This window comes from Colias eurytheme, chromosome 2, assembly GCF_061535395.1.
Source record: "Colias eurytheme isolate Ceu_HAF_F1 chromosome 2, ilColEury1 Martin Lab GWU primary, whole genome shotgun sequence".
Taxonomy (NCBI): domain Eukaryota; kingdom Metazoa; phylum Arthropoda; class Insecta; order Lepidoptera; family Pieridae; genus Colias; species Colias eurytheme.
The window spans coordinates 3,354,643-3,375,656 of NC_142981.1; the positions used below are offsets into that span (position 1 = coordinate 3,354,643).

General features: G+C 32.6%; 2 protein-coding genes across 3 annotated transcripts; one reads left to right on the forward strand and one right to left on the reverse strand.

Annotated features, from left to right (window-relative positions):
* Positions 1 to 126: 126 nt before the first annotated feature.
* On the reverse strand, positions 127 to 12,787 carry LOC149910162 (venom serine carboxypeptidase-like). 2 transcript variants are annotated; one of them, XM_090110905.1, is made up of 8 exons: positions 12,527 to 12,787; positions 11,792 to 12,111; positions 11,396 to 11,514; positions 10,916 to 11,080; positions 10,425 to 10,592; positions 1,072 to 1,331; positions 604 to 738; positions 127 to 257 (listed from the first exon to the last, which is right to left on the reverse strand). In XM_090110905.1, exons 2-8 carry the CDS (start codon positions 11,895 to 11,897, stop codon positions 134 to 136), a joined length of 1,077 nt encoding a protein of 358 aa, XP_089967031.1. In that variant the 5' UTR covers positions 11,898 to 12,111; positions 12,527 to 12,787; the 3' UTR covers positions 127 to 133. The 2 variants fall into 2 exon arrangements, with proteins under 2 accessions (XP_089967031.1, XP_089967026.1); XM_090110900.1 differs by having other exon boundaries at positions 12,492 to 12,787.
* A 1,682-nt stretch (positions 12,788 to 14,469) lies between these two features.
* On the forward strand, positions 14,470 to 20,306 carry LOC149910163 (venom serine carboxypeptidase-like). Its single transcript, XM_090110879.1, has 9 exons — positions 14,470 to 14,650; positions 16,482 to 16,737; positions 17,048 to 17,222; positions 17,371 to 17,483; positions 17,744 to 17,911; positions 18,262 to 18,429; positions 18,583 to 18,842; positions 19,488 to 19,616; positions 19,961 to 20,306. The coding sequence occupies exons 1-9, from the start codon at positions 14,616 to 14,618 to the stop codon at positions 20,154 to 20,156; spliced, it is 1,500 nt and encodes a 499-aa protein (XP_089967005.1). The 5' UTR covers positions 14,470 to 14,615; the 3' UTR covers positions 20,157 to 20,306.
* Positions 20,307 to 21,014: the final 708 nt, after the last annotated feature.

The following is a 21,014-nucleotide window of genomic DNA, read 5'->3' on the forward strand; positions in this document are numbered from 1 at the left end:
ACTATAAAATTTTGAAACTTAGACATTATTCGCTCATAATTTCAGTAATCATCTAACTTCTAGAGAATCTAAAACAAACAAATAAATAAACAATTAGTAAAAGTAAGGTAAATTAAACACAGTGAATTTAAAATTATTTATATTCTTCTATGAATCTGTCAATTATGAACTTGGCGACATCAGGCTGTTCTTCCGGCACCATGTGGCCAGCTCTTCTTATCAACACCTCTGCGAAATTGCCTCCGCTTTTCTTGTACCTGGGATATTAAAATTACTACTTTAGGCAATAGGCAATGATATTATGCGTAAAAGGTGTAGATAGGTAACTAACAAACATTCGAAGTTCAAACACAGTAAACTAACGTTCCCACCGTTTTATTTAATAAAAACAAAATTTCTAGTGAAGAATGATGAAAACTGAAAACAGGCTAAGTTACTAGGTTTAGTGCCTTTAAAATAATCTATCTCATAATCTCATAATCAGAAAACGGATTATTCAACACTAATTCATAATAGTTCCTGTGATTAGAGCGTTCAAACAAACACGCAAAATTAATATAAGACAAGATTCACAATGTTATTTGATCTTTCAATGAAACTTACGCCACAATTGTTCCATCGATAGCATTTCGCAGCCGTCGCCGCGAGGCTTTTATATATTCAGGACGACGAGACCAGTTCAATTTGGAGTACAAGTTCCTTGACAGACCATAAGGCAGGATAACATCTAATTGACCGCTAGGGAAAAAAATATTTTAAATACCGCAGTCATACCGCATCGCAGTGCACCTAGACCAGAGAGATAAAAACATGAAGCTTCAATAAATAACATGCTTCTGAAACCTCACAAAGTAACAGTTCAGTCAAGACAAGAATTTCCGGAAAATAAAAACTTTTGATATTAGTAATTTGCATAATAAAGATCTATTAATAAGATCGTCAATATACTTATCGATCTTATCAAAAAGCTGCTAATTATTTTAAACCAATTATACTGTACACATTAACGTTACTTGCTATGAGTGTGAGTTTCATTTAACTAATATTTAGCAATATAGGTTGGTAATTTACCTGTAGCACATAACCCCATAATGCTCCAACAGCTCCTCCACGAACGGTTTCGTCGTATTCATCATATCTGGCTGCATCTTCTGATACACCAGTTGATTGTTGAGATTGAAAGAAGCATTCCCTACATGAATCGCTTCTCGGATGTCGTGTCGATTGACAAACGCTTCGAACGCTGGCGCCCCGCCTCCTTGGTCCATGTTGAAGTTGTAGAAACTGACGCCGCTGTGCTTTTTGATATACTCTAGCGTTTTGTTGAAACCCTGTAAAGAAATTGTTAGTTTCATTGTTTAGTAAAGGTGGTGTAGTAGTGTAATAAATAATATTTTTTAGTCGAACATAGTTTCGTTTTTAATTCCTAATTTTGGAGTAACTAACTATGCGAGATGAAAAAAAATATCTTACCAACAGTTTTTTTTTTCTTAAACTTATGATGGATTTAAAAATAAGGTAAACGCAGGTATTAACGACCCCTCTAAGGCAATTTCAAAATCAACCATATTTTTTAAGTATACTGGTTCTGCTAAAGATCTATAGTTTCATTTTATATGCTAGTGTTACGTATAAAAAATGTTTTTATTGAAGCAAATACATTCTAATAAAGGATTATCTTGTAAAAAATAATTTACAATGTGACTTAGTCGATTGTTGCAATTACCGACCCATAAAAACGGCTGTGAAGCTATTAACGATTTTTATGCAGCTATTCCCGATCGTATGTGAGAGGAGGCCTTTTTCCAGCAATGGAATATATAGAAGCTAGTGATGATGATGATTGCCGATCTTAATAAAATGAAATAAAAATGCAAATATATTCGTTTTATTTTATTATAGTTATTTTTAATAAAACAAATGAGTACTTCTTAGTAATGAACTAAATAATTATAAACTTTTAAATTAATCAACATAATAATACTATTAATATATGTACATATTATATTAAATTAAGGATTTCAAACTCTAGGATATTTATTTCCTTATGCTATTTGATTGATTGCTTCGGCGAGTTGTGTTTTACTGTATACTTTTCGCCGCTTTTGTGGCTCCATATTTCTGGAAAAAAATATAATTATATGTTTTATGTTAATTTAACCATGAAGAAGCATTTTTTAATAGGCACCTATTATGTCATAAAAGTAGTAAAAATATATTTGCACGCTCAACTACTAGCAGAATGTTTAAGGATCAATATTATCTATATCTACAAACATCCTTATTCTACATTCTGCAAATAAAGCATTTTGAATTTGAATTTGTAGATGAGAAACTAAACAATCTATATTCGATCGGTAATAGCTTCCTATAGTTGCTATTGCCGACCCATATGGGTCGGTAATAAAGTATGTAAGTATAAACCTAAATTGTATTACCGACCCATAAAACAAATGGTTATTTTAATTCATTTGACCATCAGACTATAAAATAGATTATATTTGATTAATGTCATACAAAATATGAACAAATGCATATTGTTTAAACAAAAAAACAATGATTTACTACTGTAACTATTCGATACCGATCCTGGAAAAATATCATAACTTTGTATAAATTGACAACGCTAAAAAATAAACACTAGACAAAAAAGTTTAGTCGCTAATAGATTTTTATGAAGACTCATAGCTTAGATTTAAACTGGTCCATAAAACCACTTGTGTTAGTGTGATACAATAACATAAAAGAAATTTAAAACAAAAAGTTACGTTGCTGCCATTGCCGACTTATGGGTCGTTGATACCTGCCACGACTTAAACTGGTGAAGCTAACACCGTCCCATTTTTATTTAAAGTTTTATCGTTTCAAATTACTTTTTATTAATAAAATGTTGTAAGAAATGGAAAGTTGACACTTAAATGCATTGACATTTAATAATATAAATTAAAGTATAGATGTCATTTGTTTGTAAATGTCTTAAAAAGATAAATCACAGTACTTACCCGAAGGAACAACGGAACAGTAGGAAACGTCCTGCGTCCACGCTACCCCGAAGCAACTTACGTATTTTATTATTAATTTCCGATGACATTAACGTTCCTGATGTTGATAAAGATGCCTTCAGTCGTTGTCACAGATTGGGCCATCAGAGATCCAAGAATCCTCGACCAGTTTTGGTGAAGTTTTGTGATATTCGTGTTCGCAATAGTGTGTGGTTTTCTAAATCTTGTTTAAAGGATTCTGGTTACACTGTTTCGGAGTTCCTTACAAAGAGTCGTCACGATACATTTATGAGTGCCCGTAAGCGACTCGGTGTAACAAAATGCTGGACCCGTGATGGTCAAATTTTCCTAATCGACTCTTCAAATACTAGACACCGCATCACTTGTATGTCTGAATTGGATGCCATTATATCTTGTCCCAACCCCGAAAATTCTTCAAGTGCGGCTGGGACTTCACAGGATGCCGAAAAGAATAAGAAGACTATACCTAATGCAAGGTCAAAAAGAATTCCCAAAGCTCGTTAACGTACGTTTTATTTATTTTCTTAATATTTTTAAACTAGGATTATTATTTTACATTATTAACTATTTCACTCAATTTTCTATTTCATTAGTTAACTTATTGTTTCTTGCACTGAATATGAGATTATCACAACAATTGTTTACAACTTTAAATTCAAATACCCTCATTATATTTATTTTTTATTAATATGTTATGAGCAATTTTTTCAGTGTAAATATTCGATGTCCTGGATACTAGCAATTTGATTAACGGTTGGAACCAGTGTTACCATGATGTAAAAATATAAATAAATTTTCTTTTTATTTTGTGTTGACACTGGCTGGTACAGGAATTAGCTGAGAATAATATATTATATTATTTAGTAATTAGGTTTTTCTTTTTTTAAATAGTTAAGATATATATTTGATTTTTTTTTTATCTAATTTTATTTACTTATTGTTATATTTATTTAGTTATATTTTATAAAAATATATAATATTTTTTTTTGTAGTATACAATATTATGTCGTCTAACAGTAGTTTGTTGATTAACGAAGATATTTTCAATACAGATAGCGATGATCACTCTAGCGATAGTAGTTACCATAGTATTTCCCCTATTCCATTAAACGAAACTCTCATATCCCAATTTTCGAATGTAGTAAAAAACTTTAACGTGATTCATGTAAATGCTCAAAGCCTCCCAGCGCATTATTCTGATTTCTTAAGGGCTTGGTCTAGTAGTGCAAACAAATGCATCCTGTCATCCTATATGTAAATAATACAAATGTACTAAGGGAAAGTTGCTCCACTTAATTTTTAAAAATTAAATCATTCGTATAATTTAATATTCGTAATAAGTACCAAAAATGACAATTTGAAACAATTTTCGTGAAAATTACACCGGGTGATTTTTTTTTATCAGTACACAAAATTTGCGAATACTTTCTATTGATATCTTCAACTTCATGTTTATATAACTGATCAACTTTTACAAAGAAATTTGAACGAAATATAAAAAAATAAGCTTTCCATACAAAATGCATAACTCTATACATTTTTTTCGACCTAAGTTTCTTAGAGAAAGTTGTTCAGTTTAACTAATAAAACGGATAAACAAATTTTGTATTTAATAAAAAAAATGTAATGTTTGTGTTAAAAAATTATAAAATAGAAAAATACGCAAATGAAAACAAAAGATATTTATTTCTGACTAGCTTCCGCCCGCGACTCCGTCCGCGCGGATGTCAGTCTTCGCGTCTTCTACAGATTTATTATATTATGTATAATATATAGATTTATATTGATAAACCTAATAAATCTTTTGCTAGCATTCTGATGCTTTATCGGTTGCACTGGATTTATCTCTTTTTTTTCAATCGCTTGAATGATATAGGATGGGTCCTTGATGGGCATCGAATGCTGAAGTCTCGAATCAATCAATTCTGACAGTAGGCAATTTATGTAAAATCCAATAATGGTCCATCATTTTATTTTGCCTAAACGTTACATACTTTTTTATATATTCTATTTTATATATTCTATTTTTAACGAATGATTCACTCCAGTCTAAACAGCAAATAAGCAGACTTCTGCTTCTGCAACGTTTAGTTGTCCCTGAATTTGGAAAAAATAGTCATGATTCTTATCTATGACAAAAGTGTTATTTTTTGCATTGTATTTCAAATATTAAATTTTTTTTTAACCGCATCTTCCGCATTCATGTCTTTTGCCGGAATTAGACATTTAACTTCTACTAGTCCCATTTTCCCTTTTTGATATGGGAGTGTATAAAGTAATTTTTTTAGATATTTCTCGTTATACTTTTAAAAAGTTATTATTGTCATTTTGCTCATTAGGTAAAGTAATTTCGATATCAGTTTTAAGTTTTTTGATACCTGCAATAATAACGTCATAATCGCCTGCACATACTTATCGATTACACCCTGTATACAATCCACCATCCACATTCATAATGTTTTCCTGTCCTCCTCTCCTTTACGCTGTTCACCGATACATTTTAAATGAGTAAATCTGCTACCACTGAAGGATGTTTCATTGTGATCAGCAAATTTTCACCACTGTTGTCGATTATTTGTTTTTCATTTTTAATCAGCAATTGGGAATCATCAGTTTTGTTTTTTGCAGATTGGTGATGTACCCTAACAATACGTCGAAAAGGGAAAGCATCAACGAATTATCGTTTTCGTCCTCTTTTTTTATTCTTCGCGTCTCTGTTACTTCTGTTTGTTTAGTTCTCAACCCCACTGAATTTTGATGATGTGATGATAATCCATTCGTTTTAATATTGGTACTTAGAGTTTTTTGGTAGTTTTGTAGTTAGACTAAACTAGAAATGGTGGACTAAATTTGTCAGCGCGTCTGTAAGATCAGAATATAAAACCAACATCCTGTATTTAAGTTACAAAATTAATAATCAAATAACATGCCGCTACGTTGAAAATGACTAGAAGAAAAAATTAAAACACCTCGGATCAATTTTGGAGTAAACAAATCATTTTCCCCGTATGGGGATTTCCCCGGATGAACTTGGGAAGTTCAAGTTCTCAATACAAGTTTATATTATATTTCGTATTTCTCAAACGAAAAATAAACATTTTTGGAACTTCAAAAAAATTATATTATAAGAAAATTTACGAGCTTACTTTAGTTTTAAAGAAATATACATCCCTTTACTGACACCCCGTAAAATAAAGAAATTGTTGCCAATCACCTTTGCAATCTATTTGGTTTCATTAACTTTATGTTCGAAGATAATTTTTTTTCTAGTAGTTACACGCGTATTTTTTTCGTTTATTTTCCATATCGAAATCGAATGTTTAAAAATACGAATATTTGCACAAAACTAAGATAAAAATAATCAATTAACAAAAATATTAAATTTAATGAAGTAGAGCAACTTTCACTTCGGTATGAAGGAAAATCGAGCGTAGAGCACACGTCAGAACGCTCCGACCCAAGGAGCGCGACTAAAGAAATTCGCTAGGATTTTTCCTTATTATTTTAAATATTTTTTTAATATTTAAAGAATTATCAAAATCCAAAAAATAATTTTTTTAAAGGATTAATACTCATTGGTCTTCAACCAACTCGAATAAATTAATGGAAAAAATAACTTTTAGCAGTATTTATCAATCGATTTTGTAAGGCAAAAAATGGGAAATTTAATGAATTTATAACGCTCTAATTAAGAAAATCATAAGTTTTTCGGCAATTGTATTCAGCAGTTTTTAATAACGACTATATAAGGATAATAATGCGCTGATCAGATTATGTAAATTGTAATCGGTTGCAACGTAGTGAGTGCACAAACTTAGCTCGAAATGATTTTGGGGGAAAGAGACTTATCTTGAAGGCCTGATTAAGGTAACATAAAGTAACTTTATAAATGTGAAAAAATTCACGCGCATTGCGTATATAACACTAATTGATAAACAAGAAAAAAAAATTCAGTTTATCATTTCATTAGCCGGGAAAAAATTGTCAAATAACATGTTGAAAACGCAATTTTGCTAGACTGCAGCCTTAACTTCTTTCGATTGTAGTTGCATTCACGCCATCGTTATCTCTGAAACTTGGCTTAAGCCATGTCTGCCTTCTACTGCTTACTCTCTCCCAGGATTCAATATTATAAGAAACGACCGCGTTGGTCGAGTAGGTGGTGGAGTTGCAATTTATTTAAAATCCAGCATCACTTATTCGGTCATATCTGCTTCACCGCAACCTACTCCAGTTGACTCACTTGAACATTTATTTCTTGAAATAACATTATGTCATCAAAAAGTTCTATTGGGTGCACTGTATAGCCCTAATCTTTCTGTTGACTATTTTTCTTATTTTGATCAATTACTCGACAAATTTACACCCTCTTTCCAACATGTGATCTTAATGGGGGACCTAAATACTTGCTTGATAAAGAATGATCACAGGTCGAAGAAACTTCTATCAACGATTGACTGTTACAATATGAACATCCTCCCGCTGAATGCCACTCATCATTTCCCTAACTGCTCCCCTTCCCTTCTAGATTTAATTATAGTGTCCTCTCCCGATTACGTGGCCAAATTCGGTCAATGTGCAGCCGAAGGCTTTTCTTACCATGACCTCATCTTTGTCTCATACAAAATCCGACCTCCGAAGTATAAGCCTAAAGTAATAATACAGCGCAATTTTAGTGGGATGGACATAGAAAGTCTCGTCGAGGAAGCAAAAAACTTGGATTGGTCACTTATTACGAACGCTGATGATATTGATGCTAAAATAAACTTATTTAACTCCTTTCTTCTTCGACTTTATGATAAACATGCCCCATTTCGACCCATTAACCTCAAACATTTACCGGCGCCGTGGCTAACGCCTGAACTTCAGTCACTAATCAATAAAAAAAATCGTGCTAAGGCTTTATTAAAGGCAAATAATTCTCCAGCTAGTCGCGAAAGATACAGAACGATTCGCAACCGCTGTAGTACAATGTGTAGGGACGCGCAACAACGACACATTCATGGCTCAATTGAAAACGGAGACCCAAGCAAAGTGTGGAAATTTTTAAAGTCTCTCGGTGTTGGCAAACCTTCTCCTTCTTCAATCCCTTCTAACGTTAATATTGATTCACTTAATACTTTTTTTTGCTCTTCTCCTTTACTTGATCCGCATTTAAAAAAATGTACTCTTGACCTTCTTTCTAATACTCCTCTTCCTAATTCTCCTCCTTTTTGCTTCAGTCAATTTACTGTGAGTAGCGTTAGGAATGCTATCTTATCCATTGCCTCTAAATCTGTTGGTTGTGACAACATTGGCCGTAATATGATCATTCCTATTCTCGACACCTTAACTCCCACTTTAACTCACATCCTAAATTTCTCCATTACGTCCTCTCAGTTCCCAACATCATGGAAAGATGCCCATATTATCCCACTTCCTAAAAAAAGCAATCCTTCCGCATTATCTGATTTCCGTCCAATATCCATTCTTCCTTTCCTATCCAAAGTTCTCGAACGTCTTGTCCATAACCAGTTAACGACCTTTATAAACTCCCACAGTCTTTTCGATCCCTTCCAATCCGGTTTCCGTCCTGGTCATAGTACGGCCACTGCCTTAGTTAAGATCACCGACGATATCCGAATGGCAATGGATAGCAAGCAACTTACTCTCCTCACATTGATTGATTTTAGTAATGCGTTTAATTCTGTAGATCATGATATTCTCTTAAAATTACTTTCTTCTCTTAATATTTCCGATACTGTAATTAGCTGGATGTACGACTATCTACGAGGACGCCGTCAACGTATCTACAGTAATGACTGTCATTCATCTTGGTGTGATGTCGTTGCCGGTGTTCCTCAGGGTGGCGTACTGTCTCCTCTTTTGTTTTCTCTATTTATTAATTCTATCACTCATAACATTTCCTCTTTATATCACATGTACGCAGATGATCTGCAAATATATACTCACTCATCATACGAGAATTTGCCTGATGCAGTACGTCAAATCAATAAGGACCTTGAATCAATAATAAAATGGAGCAAAGCACACGGAGTGAATATAAATCCAGCTAAGACCCAATCAATCATAATCGGGAGTCGACATTTCATTAATAAAATTGACTGGGTCACCATCCCCAAAGTTATTGTTGACGGTGTCATTATCCCTTACAGCTCTAGTGTCAAAAACCTAGGAGTATACTTCGATCAGACTCTTTCATGGACACAGCAGCTTCAAGAAGTGCGAAAAAAAATGTTCGGTTCCTACGGTTCTCTCAGACGTTTACGTAACCTTCTTCCCATCCCCACTAAAATTGAGTTGGTACAAGCTTTACTTCATCCAATCCTCGATTACTGTGACTGTGCCTATCCCGATCTTAATGAAAACCAATTAGATGCTCTCGAACGCCTTCAGAACCTCGGCATAAGGTACATATTCGGTTTGCGAAAATATGACCACGTATCCCACTTCCGTACGAAACTCAAGTGGTTGCCAATACGTTCTCGACGGAATGCACGCATACTTCATCTTCTTTACGGCATATTGTTTGACGCTAGAACACCGAACTATCTTAAGGAAAGATTTATATTTCGTCACTCCAACAGCTTGGTATTGAGATCTCCTTACTCCCTTTCACTTCTAATTCCATCTCATCACTCTAACTTCTACCATCACTCTTTTACTATGTACGCTATTAACCTTTGGAATTCGTTGCCAAATTCAATCAAACATGCGCAAACCATATCTACGTTCGATAGTTTGGTAAAAAAATATTATCTTTCGTTATAAATTTATAGTTTATACATATATTTTTTAGTAATTTTTAATATTTTAAATTTATGTATACTATTAAACATTGTATGTATTATTATTACATAATATGTAGGTATATATATTGGTGTACTATATATATATATATATATACATATATTTATATATACATGTATTTTATTTTATTTATTTATTTATTTTTAAATATTTAGTGCTCTTTTGCTCACACCTCCATAAATGTATTCTTCCAGCATTTTCCAATATCACAGGTTGTCTGGTAGAAATCACTTGTAAGTGATAAGACCGCCTTTTGTACATTGTTCCTATGCGCTGTTTTCTTCTCTGTTATTTTATTTGGTGTGCAATAAAGAATTTATTATTATTATTATTATTATTTTAACTCTTTTTTGCACAGTTATTCACACCAACGTAAAAGTATACGATGCTCAAGTAATACATTCGTGTATAACTTTGCCTACCTATAGCTAGAATAGTTCTGGAAACGTTTAAATTTCGAATTACTTTTATAGGTCGGTAATACCTTCAGATTTTCGATGGGTCGTTGATAGCTGCGTTTACCCTAAGTTTATATTTATTATGAATGTCACTTCCGTAAAGTTAGATATAATTCTTAATAATTATAATTACCAAAGCTGCATCCAACATGCGTTCCTCATGAATAGCCTGAACGGTGTCTTGTTCAATGATTTTCAACACTTCGACCTGTGTATCATCTAATAGGCCAAGAATTCTAGAAAAATCGCTATAATGCATCATACTTAGCGGGTCTATTAATCCGTTTCCGATGGCAATACCCTATAATATGAGATTTATGTATTAACATAGCAATAAAATTAAAATAATAAATTAAATTAAATTTTATCATAATTAACAAAATCTTAAATAACTGGAATTTTATAGAGTTCCTGTTTAAGTATTTAAAAATATTTGAAAGACTATATCTAGTAATTAACTTAACTTTTATTACGAACACAATTTTGTACGTTTATACTTTCTTTTTGTCACACACTAACTAATTCAGATTACCCTAATTTGTGCAAAAAGGCAAAATATCGCAATAATCCACTACGGCCACAGATTAGATATAGATACTAGTTACTACTCTATGGCTTACTTACTTTTAAATTAATAGGGTATTTGTTCATTCGCCTATGAATTTGAATAGCTAAAGCCGGGACGTATTTCCCGGCGTATGATTCTCCCATTACAAACAGAGGTGCTTCCTTTATCTCGGGGAATAACTCCAAAAATTGAATTAGAAATTCATACATCTGTTCCCCCACCTGTTAAAGTTACAGTTAAAAGTAATATTCATTTAGGTAATTTAATTGTTAAACGATTAGTCATTCTACCTTGCATAAGAATAGGATATCATTAAAATTAATATCAATCTCGATTTAAAAAATAAATAAAGCTGTGAAGTCACCCAGATCTTGTAAGACCGCGAAAAGTGTTGAATTTATCAACATGACAATGTGTACAAAAACCAACTCATTAATTACACAATTAATTATTGCGCTATCAGGGCATTAGGTAGTTATATCAAAATCACACTCGTACATAAAATATAAATAAAATAATTGCGCAAGAAGCCTTACATCATCTTCATTATTCGTGTATCCTCGATCATCGCTTGTAAAACTGAATCCAGTACCCACGGGTTGATCCAGAAACAGCAGCGAATAATTCGAAGCCCAAGTAACTGGCCGTTCAATTACTGAAATAATATGAAAAATTTCACTCTCGTCGAACATTTAAAAATAATAAAAAAATGTGTGCGTGTACAAAAAAATAATTTTCTATAAGTATCCAACTTTACAGAAATACGTCGAATCACGCGTGGTAGAGATAAGAAAAAGATGGCGCGTAACGGAAAAATGTTACACTATTTTATTTTCCAACCCCGATAAAGAAGTTTCACTTCAATAATGCTACAAGTAGTACACAGAATTTAACGACAGTTTTGACAGCTCTGAAATAATGAAAAGGCATACCTTTATCATCTGCTACTTGAAATGGTCCTATGATATCGAATAAGCCTTTCAGAGATGAGTAACCCGGTCCGCCTTGCAACCAAATAATCAATGGGGTCGTACTCATATTTGATTTTGGAAAGAACCAGAAGAACAGATTGCTATCGTATTCATCCTTCACTGTTATGAAGCCGGAGTAACTCTTTATGTTCAGGAATTTAGAGGAATCTACCTCGGCTAAATTTCGAGCAACATTGAGGCTCCCATTTCTAATATGAGGCGTTAAACGTAAACAGTCTATGCATACGTTTTCTGATGTGAATGATAGACGAAACCTTAAGCTACAATAGAAAATTTATTTTAATTACATAAACATATTACTTATATCCTGCGAAACTTTTAAAGAAAAGAAAACATCGATCGCGTTACAGGATTCAAACCCGCGTTTTTCGCCTTCGGGGTGGATTTAAACGGTAAGTATGAAAATGAATACTGCGCAGTGCGCAAGCAATTTTTAGTATAATTACAAACATTCGATTAGAATGTGAACGTTACAAATATTTGTCAACAGTTATTCAATTAAGTAGCAGATGCCTATCTAATAATTAGAAATAGCATTCGCCAAACGAGTCCAGATACCGATACCTACAACAGGTTTGAGGTAAATGTACCATATAATTACTATTAGATTATTATTTGTTTAAAAGGTAATATTACAAACCAGAATAATAAAAGAACACTGAACAGCGGGTCTACCTTCATTATGGCGTGAAATGAACTGATTCATTCCAATGTTTCCGATTGAAAGTAAACTCATAATGAACTGTGAAGATAATTCTGTTATTCACTGAACAGTTTTAATCAATCATATCGAACATATTGAGCGAGAGTTTTTTATTGATGTCGTTTAGTGAATTAAATGTAGAGTCCATTCGTGCATGGCATGAAATATTAATCATTTGTTATGTTCCTGAATAAATATATGTATATAGAGGTGGTTAATACAGATATTATAATTTAAAATTGTAAATTAAATAATAATTAACTCACTATATAAGTAGATAGTACACTATAGTAGGTATATATAAAACAAAGTAGCTTCCCACTTCTGTCAGTCCCTATCTCTGCTCTCATCTTTAAAACCAAGCAACAAATTGTCATGCAGTTTTTTTAATGGTTCAGGAGGTTAAGTTTATACAAAGCGAACGAAAACCTACTGAAAGAAATAATTGTGTGATAGTTGTGATAAATGAATCATAGGATCAAAACCTAAAAAAATCACATTAATTTTCTTTGCGTCTTCGGACGTCGAATCTTAATTAAACGTGATAAGAACGCCGATTAAAAAAGGGACCCGTTGGTAAGGTGTTTATGAACAACGTTAGATCAATTATGTAATTCTGAAATTGTAACTGATACATCACATTTTTGATATTTTTTTATTGTCAGCCTGTTTGAATTATTAATCGGGTAAAATAAAATTTCTAATCAAAATTCCGGGGTTGATATTTTACTGTTAAATTAAATTGAAGTTATAAATACCCACCATGTTCGTACCATAAAAAATGTAAGTAATTAAATATACTTATATTCTCCGAATGTATCACATAAACCTTCCAATATGCATAACAATAAAGCACTAGCTCATTCTTACTACTCGTATAATTAAATAAAAAACACAACATCCTTGAAACTGATTTATATTCAATACGGAGCCTCGGACCCTTTTCACAGCCTATCTGAGATAACTCGGAACGTTAATTTAAATGTAAAACACACGGTCAGAAAAAACCGACGACCGTGGGAAATATTATCTAGGAGCTTTTGTACGGTCACTTCATTAGGTTGTAGGAGATGCGTATCACGTAGCAAATGTAACGCATATCGATGTTTGTTTTACTATCAACATCCTAAATATAGAGCAAATCACATTAAAAGCGTGCAAGAATCTATCGTAAGCGCGAATGTCGGGAGCCGGGAGCGTGGGAGCGCGTTCATGCTAAACAGGTCATTGGTACCCTATACCTGTTCGCGCATCACATACAGCGTGTTACACTTTTAGCTCATTAGTATTTTTAATTAATAGTTGTCGTGTGTATAAGTTTTTCTTGTATATGTATAATTAAACTGAAAACTCTATAAAAAGCTAACACATTCCATTTTGCGCATCATCGATTTTAATTTTAAGAATCTAAAATTAAAACAAAATATAACTCTAGTGCCTAGAAGTAGAGCATCTATAATAAGACTAGAGCATATAAGAGCATCATGCAGCCTAGACTCTAGACGTCTAGAGCATCTTAGTTCCAGTTTTGTATAATTTGATGAAGGCTGTAAAAAAATTAACAGTTGGATAGGTAATTGATAATTTTAGATTAAATAATGATTCACCCCCACCCCATTATATTTTGTATGATTTTACTTTCTTGTTCTAAATATTTTTTTAACATATCAAGCATTTAAGCAAATAGAATTTTCATTTATAAGTGGTAAAAAATTAAATTTTTAACAAGATGGTTTAAAAAAAATCCATAAAGCATCCGTACCTAAATAAGATAAATCAAATCTATCTTATATAAATAAATAAAGCATTAAAAAACAAAATTATATCTATAAATAAAAATATCGGAGCACCCTGTACAAACGATCGAGATAAATCCAAGTTCAAGGCGCAAGTACAAACGAGAAACGGCGGGGTATACAAGATTCCTGCCGCTAGTACTACGGCCCATTCCGCGGTGGGCCAGGGACACTAGACCACGGACCCATCAGTGTGAACAGAACACGAGAGCGAGTCACAGATTAGTAAATACTAAAGTTACGAAGTGCCAATCGAAAGTTCAAAATGTTTACGATGTTCAAATGGCTCATCTTTCTCACGTGAGTATCGTGGTTTTGGTTACCATAGTGATGGATCACGGAGTTAAGTGCTTTTGGCGCGAAAATATTTTCAGATAGCTGAAAATCTTTTATTTTTGGATATTGCGATAATCAAGGTATAAAGATAAACATCATAATAATGGAATTTTTGTAATGTGTCTAATTATATTGTAAACAATCATATTTCTATAACTGAAATAGCAGGATAAAAATAGATTGAAATAAATTATATCGAAAATAAATACGTTACCTTGAGAGCCTAAGTTAATGTTGTTTACACTTTTCTATGAATGCTTTAATTAGAAAACCAGAAAAAAATTACAAAGGCCATAAATATTACTTATGATTTACGATCGAGATTTTTAGATTTTTCACGTACATTAAGTGACTAAAATGTGTATCTAGAAGGTTGTATTTCAAAATTTAATAGAATTTAATTTATAACCATTTGAAGTTATCGTTCCCAGTCGGATTGAAAATGTTTAATAATTTGGCAAAAATATTAAATAAAATAAATAAATAAATATTTCGGGACAATTTTCACACACGGCACGATCTGATGCCATATAAGCTTTCGCTTGTGTTATGGAAGCCAGATGGCTGATAAACATACATATATAATATTAAATATTGGATAATTAACACCCAGACTCAGAGCAAACATCTATGTTCATCATACAAATAATATTAAAATATTAATTAAGAATTTATCTTTTATAGAGCCTCTACATAAAGTCTTTTCGGAATTTATATTACATCTATGTAATTGTTATAGTCTTAAGGTATTACATAATTTACACAATTTTTTTAAGCCCTAATTAATCGAGTTTTAGAAAATATCCTAAAACTAGATAAATACGTTATATTGATCAAAAGATGTATTTTTGTTGTGTACGTACGCTAAAATTGAAATAAATTATACAAAATCTGCTATTTTATAATTTCAAAATTATCTTATAACACAATTTTATTGTTGTAAGTAATATATAAACAAAGATATTCCAATCACTATTCTACTATCGGAGTATTTGTTTTTACCCTAACATTAACCGGTACATCTAGTTTGAGAGCGTGGGAATATCGTGGTATGGCGCCATCGAGAGCCTATCTTCATTCTAGGACAAAGCCTTTCGATCCTAGACGTTTCATCATATTAGGAAGTCTACGTTATATTATAGAAGTTATATTATATTCCTTACTTTGAATCCATGTGCTTTATAAATTTTTGATGGTATAGATTTTATTTCAATTATCTTGGTTAAAACTACAATAATTATAATATGTAATATGGTAAATTCATTAAAAAATTATCTTAGTCTAATCAGGGCTTGCTTTTTCCTCCGTATGTTATTTTATATGTTTTTAATTTTCGAAAAACTTTCCTCGTATTTTTAGGCTAGGTAACTAACTACCTATTATTTAAAAAGTTAGACGTCGGTTTTCTACATATTCTACTTCCACCATGTCAAATTTCTCAGGTATGACCATTGTATGACCTATTTTAACCCATGCAAACTTTAAAAAACATTCGTGTCTATAATATGAAAGAAAAAAAGAAATACAACTACCGCAGCACAAAATATAAATAATAAATAGGTAAATACCGTAGTAAATGTACGCAATATTACTTCTGCGATAGAACAAGATTACCAAGAACAAGGCGTTGAACAACAAAATATAAAAGCAATGTTATAATAAATTATATTCCAATAATTATTACATCATGACTCATGAGCATATTAAACAGGAAAAAAATTAAGACTTTCGACTCACATACTTAAAATTTGATTTCTCTACTATGTAATCATTAGAATGATAATATTTTTTTCAGATACACACACACAATAATATGTTTAGATCCCTACTCGTTACCCGACTTGCCTCCCGGGGAGGCGCCAGAGCCCATACTGACTTTCATGGAAGAAACGTATCGGTCTGGTCGGGGCAAAGCTACCCACGACGCGGGAGAGCCCCTTCTTCTAACGCCAATGATTGAGGCAAATAAACTGGAAGAGGCAAGAAATGCCGCTCGGGTAGAGTCTGAATATATTTTACCTGATATGGAAAGCTACGCTGGGTATTTAACTGTAAGTACTAAAATATTATGGGAGATTGAATCCTGTTATTTATATTTATCGCGTTACTATTTTTTTATATTTTGTTTGCTTTTTTTATTAACGAAAATAAAATATTTCAGGTATTTTAGAACCAAATGTAATACATAAGATATGTAATACATAAGAGTAAAAATAAACACGATTACATATTCTTCAATAAAAGGGATACTTATTAGTTATTAGATAAAATATAATCCTAACGCTAGCATGTTATAATTTATTATCCATGCATCTTTTTTAAACTACATTTGTTTATAACGTGATATCAATTATATTTCAGGTAAATAAGGAATACAATGCAAATTTATTTTTCTGGTACTTCCCCGTAATGGGTCCCCCAGTTGAAGAGACGCCTTGGCTCATTTGGCTTCAAGGAGGGCCTGGAGCATCTTCCTTGTATGGACTATTCACAGAGATCGGACCTTTATCTGTCACTGATGATTTCCGTATAGAAGGTACAATATTTTTATATACAGCATGAAATATTAATATAAATAGTTTATTTTCTTAGATAAAGTTAACAATCGCACGCACAGATGTAGACCTACAATTTCCTGAACTTTATAATGGTGTATTTCTAAAATTTTTATCGTCAATCTACAGAGGTAAAGTACTCCTGGGGCAAGAACCACTCTCTGCTATTTATCGATAATCCAGTCGGAACTGGTTTCAGTTTCACTGATGACGACAGGGGCTATGCTACTAATCAAACAACGGTAAATATTTTATCCATATTAATTAATTATATACATTTATAATTGTATAAGATTATGTTCGTATTTGATCTGAAACAGCTGAACTGAATTTATGTACCGTAATTCGGTAGGTTGGTCCTGATTGGTATGCTATGTTTTACCGTGTGTAAAAAGGTTGTTCTGGCAAAAACATTACATCGTAGGTACCTATCCTGGGTAAAAATTAAAAAAATATACACAAACTCTTGACAATTTCTAAAATCTCTATTTATATTTTTTAGATCGGTGAAAATCTGTACACAGCTGTCCAACAGTTTTTGACGTTATTCCCGGAGCTTCGAAAGGCTTCTCTCACGATAACCGGGGAATCATACGCCGGTAAACACATTCCGTCACTTGCGATCCAAATTTTGTGGCATAGACAGGAGGATCCATCAATTAATTTACAGGTATTAAACAAAATTTATACTAGATAACTACTATGTTGATATAAATTGTTTGATCCCAATATGACATAAAATACGACTGATGCAAAGTGATGTTAACTTTGCCTAACTTTGCTAATGTTATTTTAAGTCGTGATCTCCAAAAAAAGCATAGTAAGTATGTAAAGAGTGTCAAACTAAAGGCTTATAGGAATATGTACATAATAATGCCCGTTAAATCCAGATGTATGTAGCTTGTAAAATAAAAAAGAATTTTGAAATAAGCTTTATAAACAATAATCGCAATATTGTTTACCTATTCCCAAATATTCTAATTTCCTTATCTCTCTCGTAAATTAGTTATTCTCTTCCAGGGTCTCGCAATAGGAAATGGCTTTATCGACCCACTCACTCTGCAGAGATACAGTCATTTCGTCAGAGAGACAGGTCTAGTCGACGACAAAGTTGCAAACTTCATGAACCAAATAGAAACAGCCGTAACGCAATTTATAAACAACGGCGAAATGTTGAAGGCTTATGCGGTAAGTGATTAAAACCTATGTGTAGGTACCTAGTTATTAAAAAGTCTATATCGATTTTTTAACCGCACATTATATCCTTAGTTGATACGGTCACAAAAACATTGAGCAGAGAAAAAAGTGAGTTATATTTGATCATCTAATAAATTGTTTCAGTACTACAACTATTTACTGCAACTCTTCCTCTCGGAATCAAAGCTGAACAACCTATACAATTATCTTCAAGACTCGATCAGTTTAGATGGCTCATATTTGGAATATATAGAAAGAGATGACGTCAGACGTGCGTTACATGTTGGCAACACCAACTTCACTTCAATAGGTGTGGTGTATAGAAAACTGGTGCCAGATTTCATGGGCAGCGCGAAACCTTGGCTCGAAGAATTACTTGAAAACTACAAGGTCATGCTCTATAAGTAAGTATAAGTATGCTGTACGATAGTCTATACACAAAGATAAGCCGCATATAAGATTCCTTTATTTTTATTTAAAATTTGAGGGATCATAGGTGGCTGAGCGGTCAGGCGTAGCCTGCGTAGCCATATAGTATAGGGCGAAAAGATGCGAGTCTCTATCCTGCCTCATGATCGCTTTCATTTCTTTTTATTTTATCCGATATTTATTTGCATTTAATTATATAAAACTAAATATATATAATGATGTTGCTCTCTGATGGTCTAATGGTAGTAGATATAACGTGATATAACCACCGATTTAAAAAATTGGTTGTTTGTAAAGTAGGTTTACGATCGAGATGTTTACGTGATAACGTCTTATTGGTGGCAGCGCTCGAGATGAGACGGGAGATCGGTCCGTCTCTCTCTCGTTATACCTGCGATCGCGCTCGTGAGGTTTTGGTGTGACACAAGTTTCTGAACATGTCAGTGTCACCCGACTAAAACGATTTTAAAAACGTTATCACGTTATAAAGAACACGTTCTTATTTTTTTTTTATTTAAATTATGACATATTCGGTTCCAAACCCAGTAAGTCATAATTTTTAATAATATCTAATAATCTGTTTATTAGTCTCACTCACTTCAAAATAATATATTTTCCAGCGGCCACTTGGACATCATTGTGGCTTACCATCCATCAGTAAACACGTACGATTCGTTAACATTCAGTGGTACTTCTGAGTTTCGTGTTACGCACCGAAGACCTTGGTTCCACGACGGACAGCTAGCTGGGTAATTTGACATATTAATCATTATTAACACAGATTATACTACTATAAATTATATGTAGGTATTGAATTGAGTCATTACTCAATAAGGTGACTAATCGCTGCATCGGAATAGCCTTTTGTAAATGCTTGTGTGCGTAAAATACGTTCAATGATCAATCATCAATGCAAGCGTGATGCGTCATAATATTATCCTTTTTATGTAATTGGTGAAAATTAAATACGTGCTGCAGAACTGCACAGTCAATATCGATTTTCTATCACAGTTTTCTATAATTAATAGTGACAAAGTAAAATCCATAATAAAATCATAGTTTTTTTTTCAAAGCATTTTTTTTTAATTCACAGATATTATAAAATAGCTGGAAACCTCACTGAGGTGATGATTCGTGGAGCCGGTCACATGGTGCCGGCTGACAAGCCAGCGGCTGCACTCGGCCTTATATCAGCCTTTGCTCGCGGTATATCATTATACGAAGATACAGGCTCATTAGTGGATATAGAAAAAAACTCATCGAGAACTCATCAACTTCCACTCAACTAATGCAATCACTTAAAACTAATTTATTGCAAGTCGCCGTGATCCTGAAAATAATTAAAACATTCCTATTACATAGATTTGATTTAGGATTATGTAAATAAATAATTATTTTTAATTATATTTATCATTTAAAAATAAAATAATCTATAAAAATTGACTATTATTAATATAGGTACACCCTCACACCCAACCACACCCCATAAGCCCCATAATTGCTCCGAGCCATAAGTTTTAATTTATTTTAATTTATACGTTGATTAACTACTTCTTTATTGGTCTGAGGTCTGAGTAAAATATGTCTAAAGTAAGTCATAATACCTACACGGATTCCATTAACAATTATCAACACCCAATAAAACAATACAATGGAATATTTAAATTGTTTCCTATAACTAGACATAATACCAAAATATACATGACGAAATCGATGCACGCTTGTTTCTGATGCACTAGTCAGGATGTGCATCGATAATATAAAATATCTACGTTGTTATGTAACTAGCCCCTCAACGGGGCTCTTTTATTCTGAGTCAGCCCAGGCACTCAAAATAAAAGGGAAATAAAATTTAGCCTATCTCATGTACTTCATTATTAAACGTAGATTTGTACTAGCTAAAAAATTAAAATCAGTCATACTTTTGGAGTATATTCAATTAAAGAAAAAGAAAAATTATTTTCTCTGTAAAAGAATATTAAATGTAGTTACGTACCTATACGCTACGTGTACGCTATACAACTACTTTTTGGCCAGGAAGTTTTCCGGGCGCTATACAAATTACTATTTCTAGATTATACCGAATGAATTTAAGTAGTACGACTATTCTATAAACTAGCAAGCCTAGTAATTACATGTAATATAAA

What these genes read in the sequence shown, in the direction of transcription:
- LOC149910162 (XM_090110900.1), bottom strand. Translation starts at nt 12,532, where the DNA reads ATGAAGGTAGACCCGCTGTTCAGTGTTCTTTTATTATTCTG. An exon ending in TATGGGGTTATGTGCTACAG is followed by an intron (nt 739 to 1,071) that starts GTAAATTACCAA and finishes TTTTTTCCCTAG; the next exon opens with CGGTCAATTAGATGTTATCC. An exon ending in ATCGATGGAACAATTGTGGC is followed by an intron (nt 258 to 603) that starts GTAAGTTTCATT and finishes TTAATATCCCAG; the next exon opens with GTACAAGAAAAGCGGAGGCA.
- LOC149910163 (XM_090110879.1), top strand. Translation starts at nt 14,616, where the DNA reads ATGTTTACGATGTTCAAATGGCTCATCTTTCTCAC. An exon ending in GCTACGCTGGGTATTTAACT is followed by an intron (nt 16,738 to 17,047) that starts GTAAGTACTAAA and finishes ATTATATTTCAG; the next exon opens with GTAAATAAGGAATACAATGC. An exon ending in CACGACGGACAGCTAGCTGG is followed by an intron (nt 19,617 to 19,960) that starts GTAATTTGACAT and finishes TTTAATTCACAG; the next exon opens with ATATTATAAAATAGCTGGAA.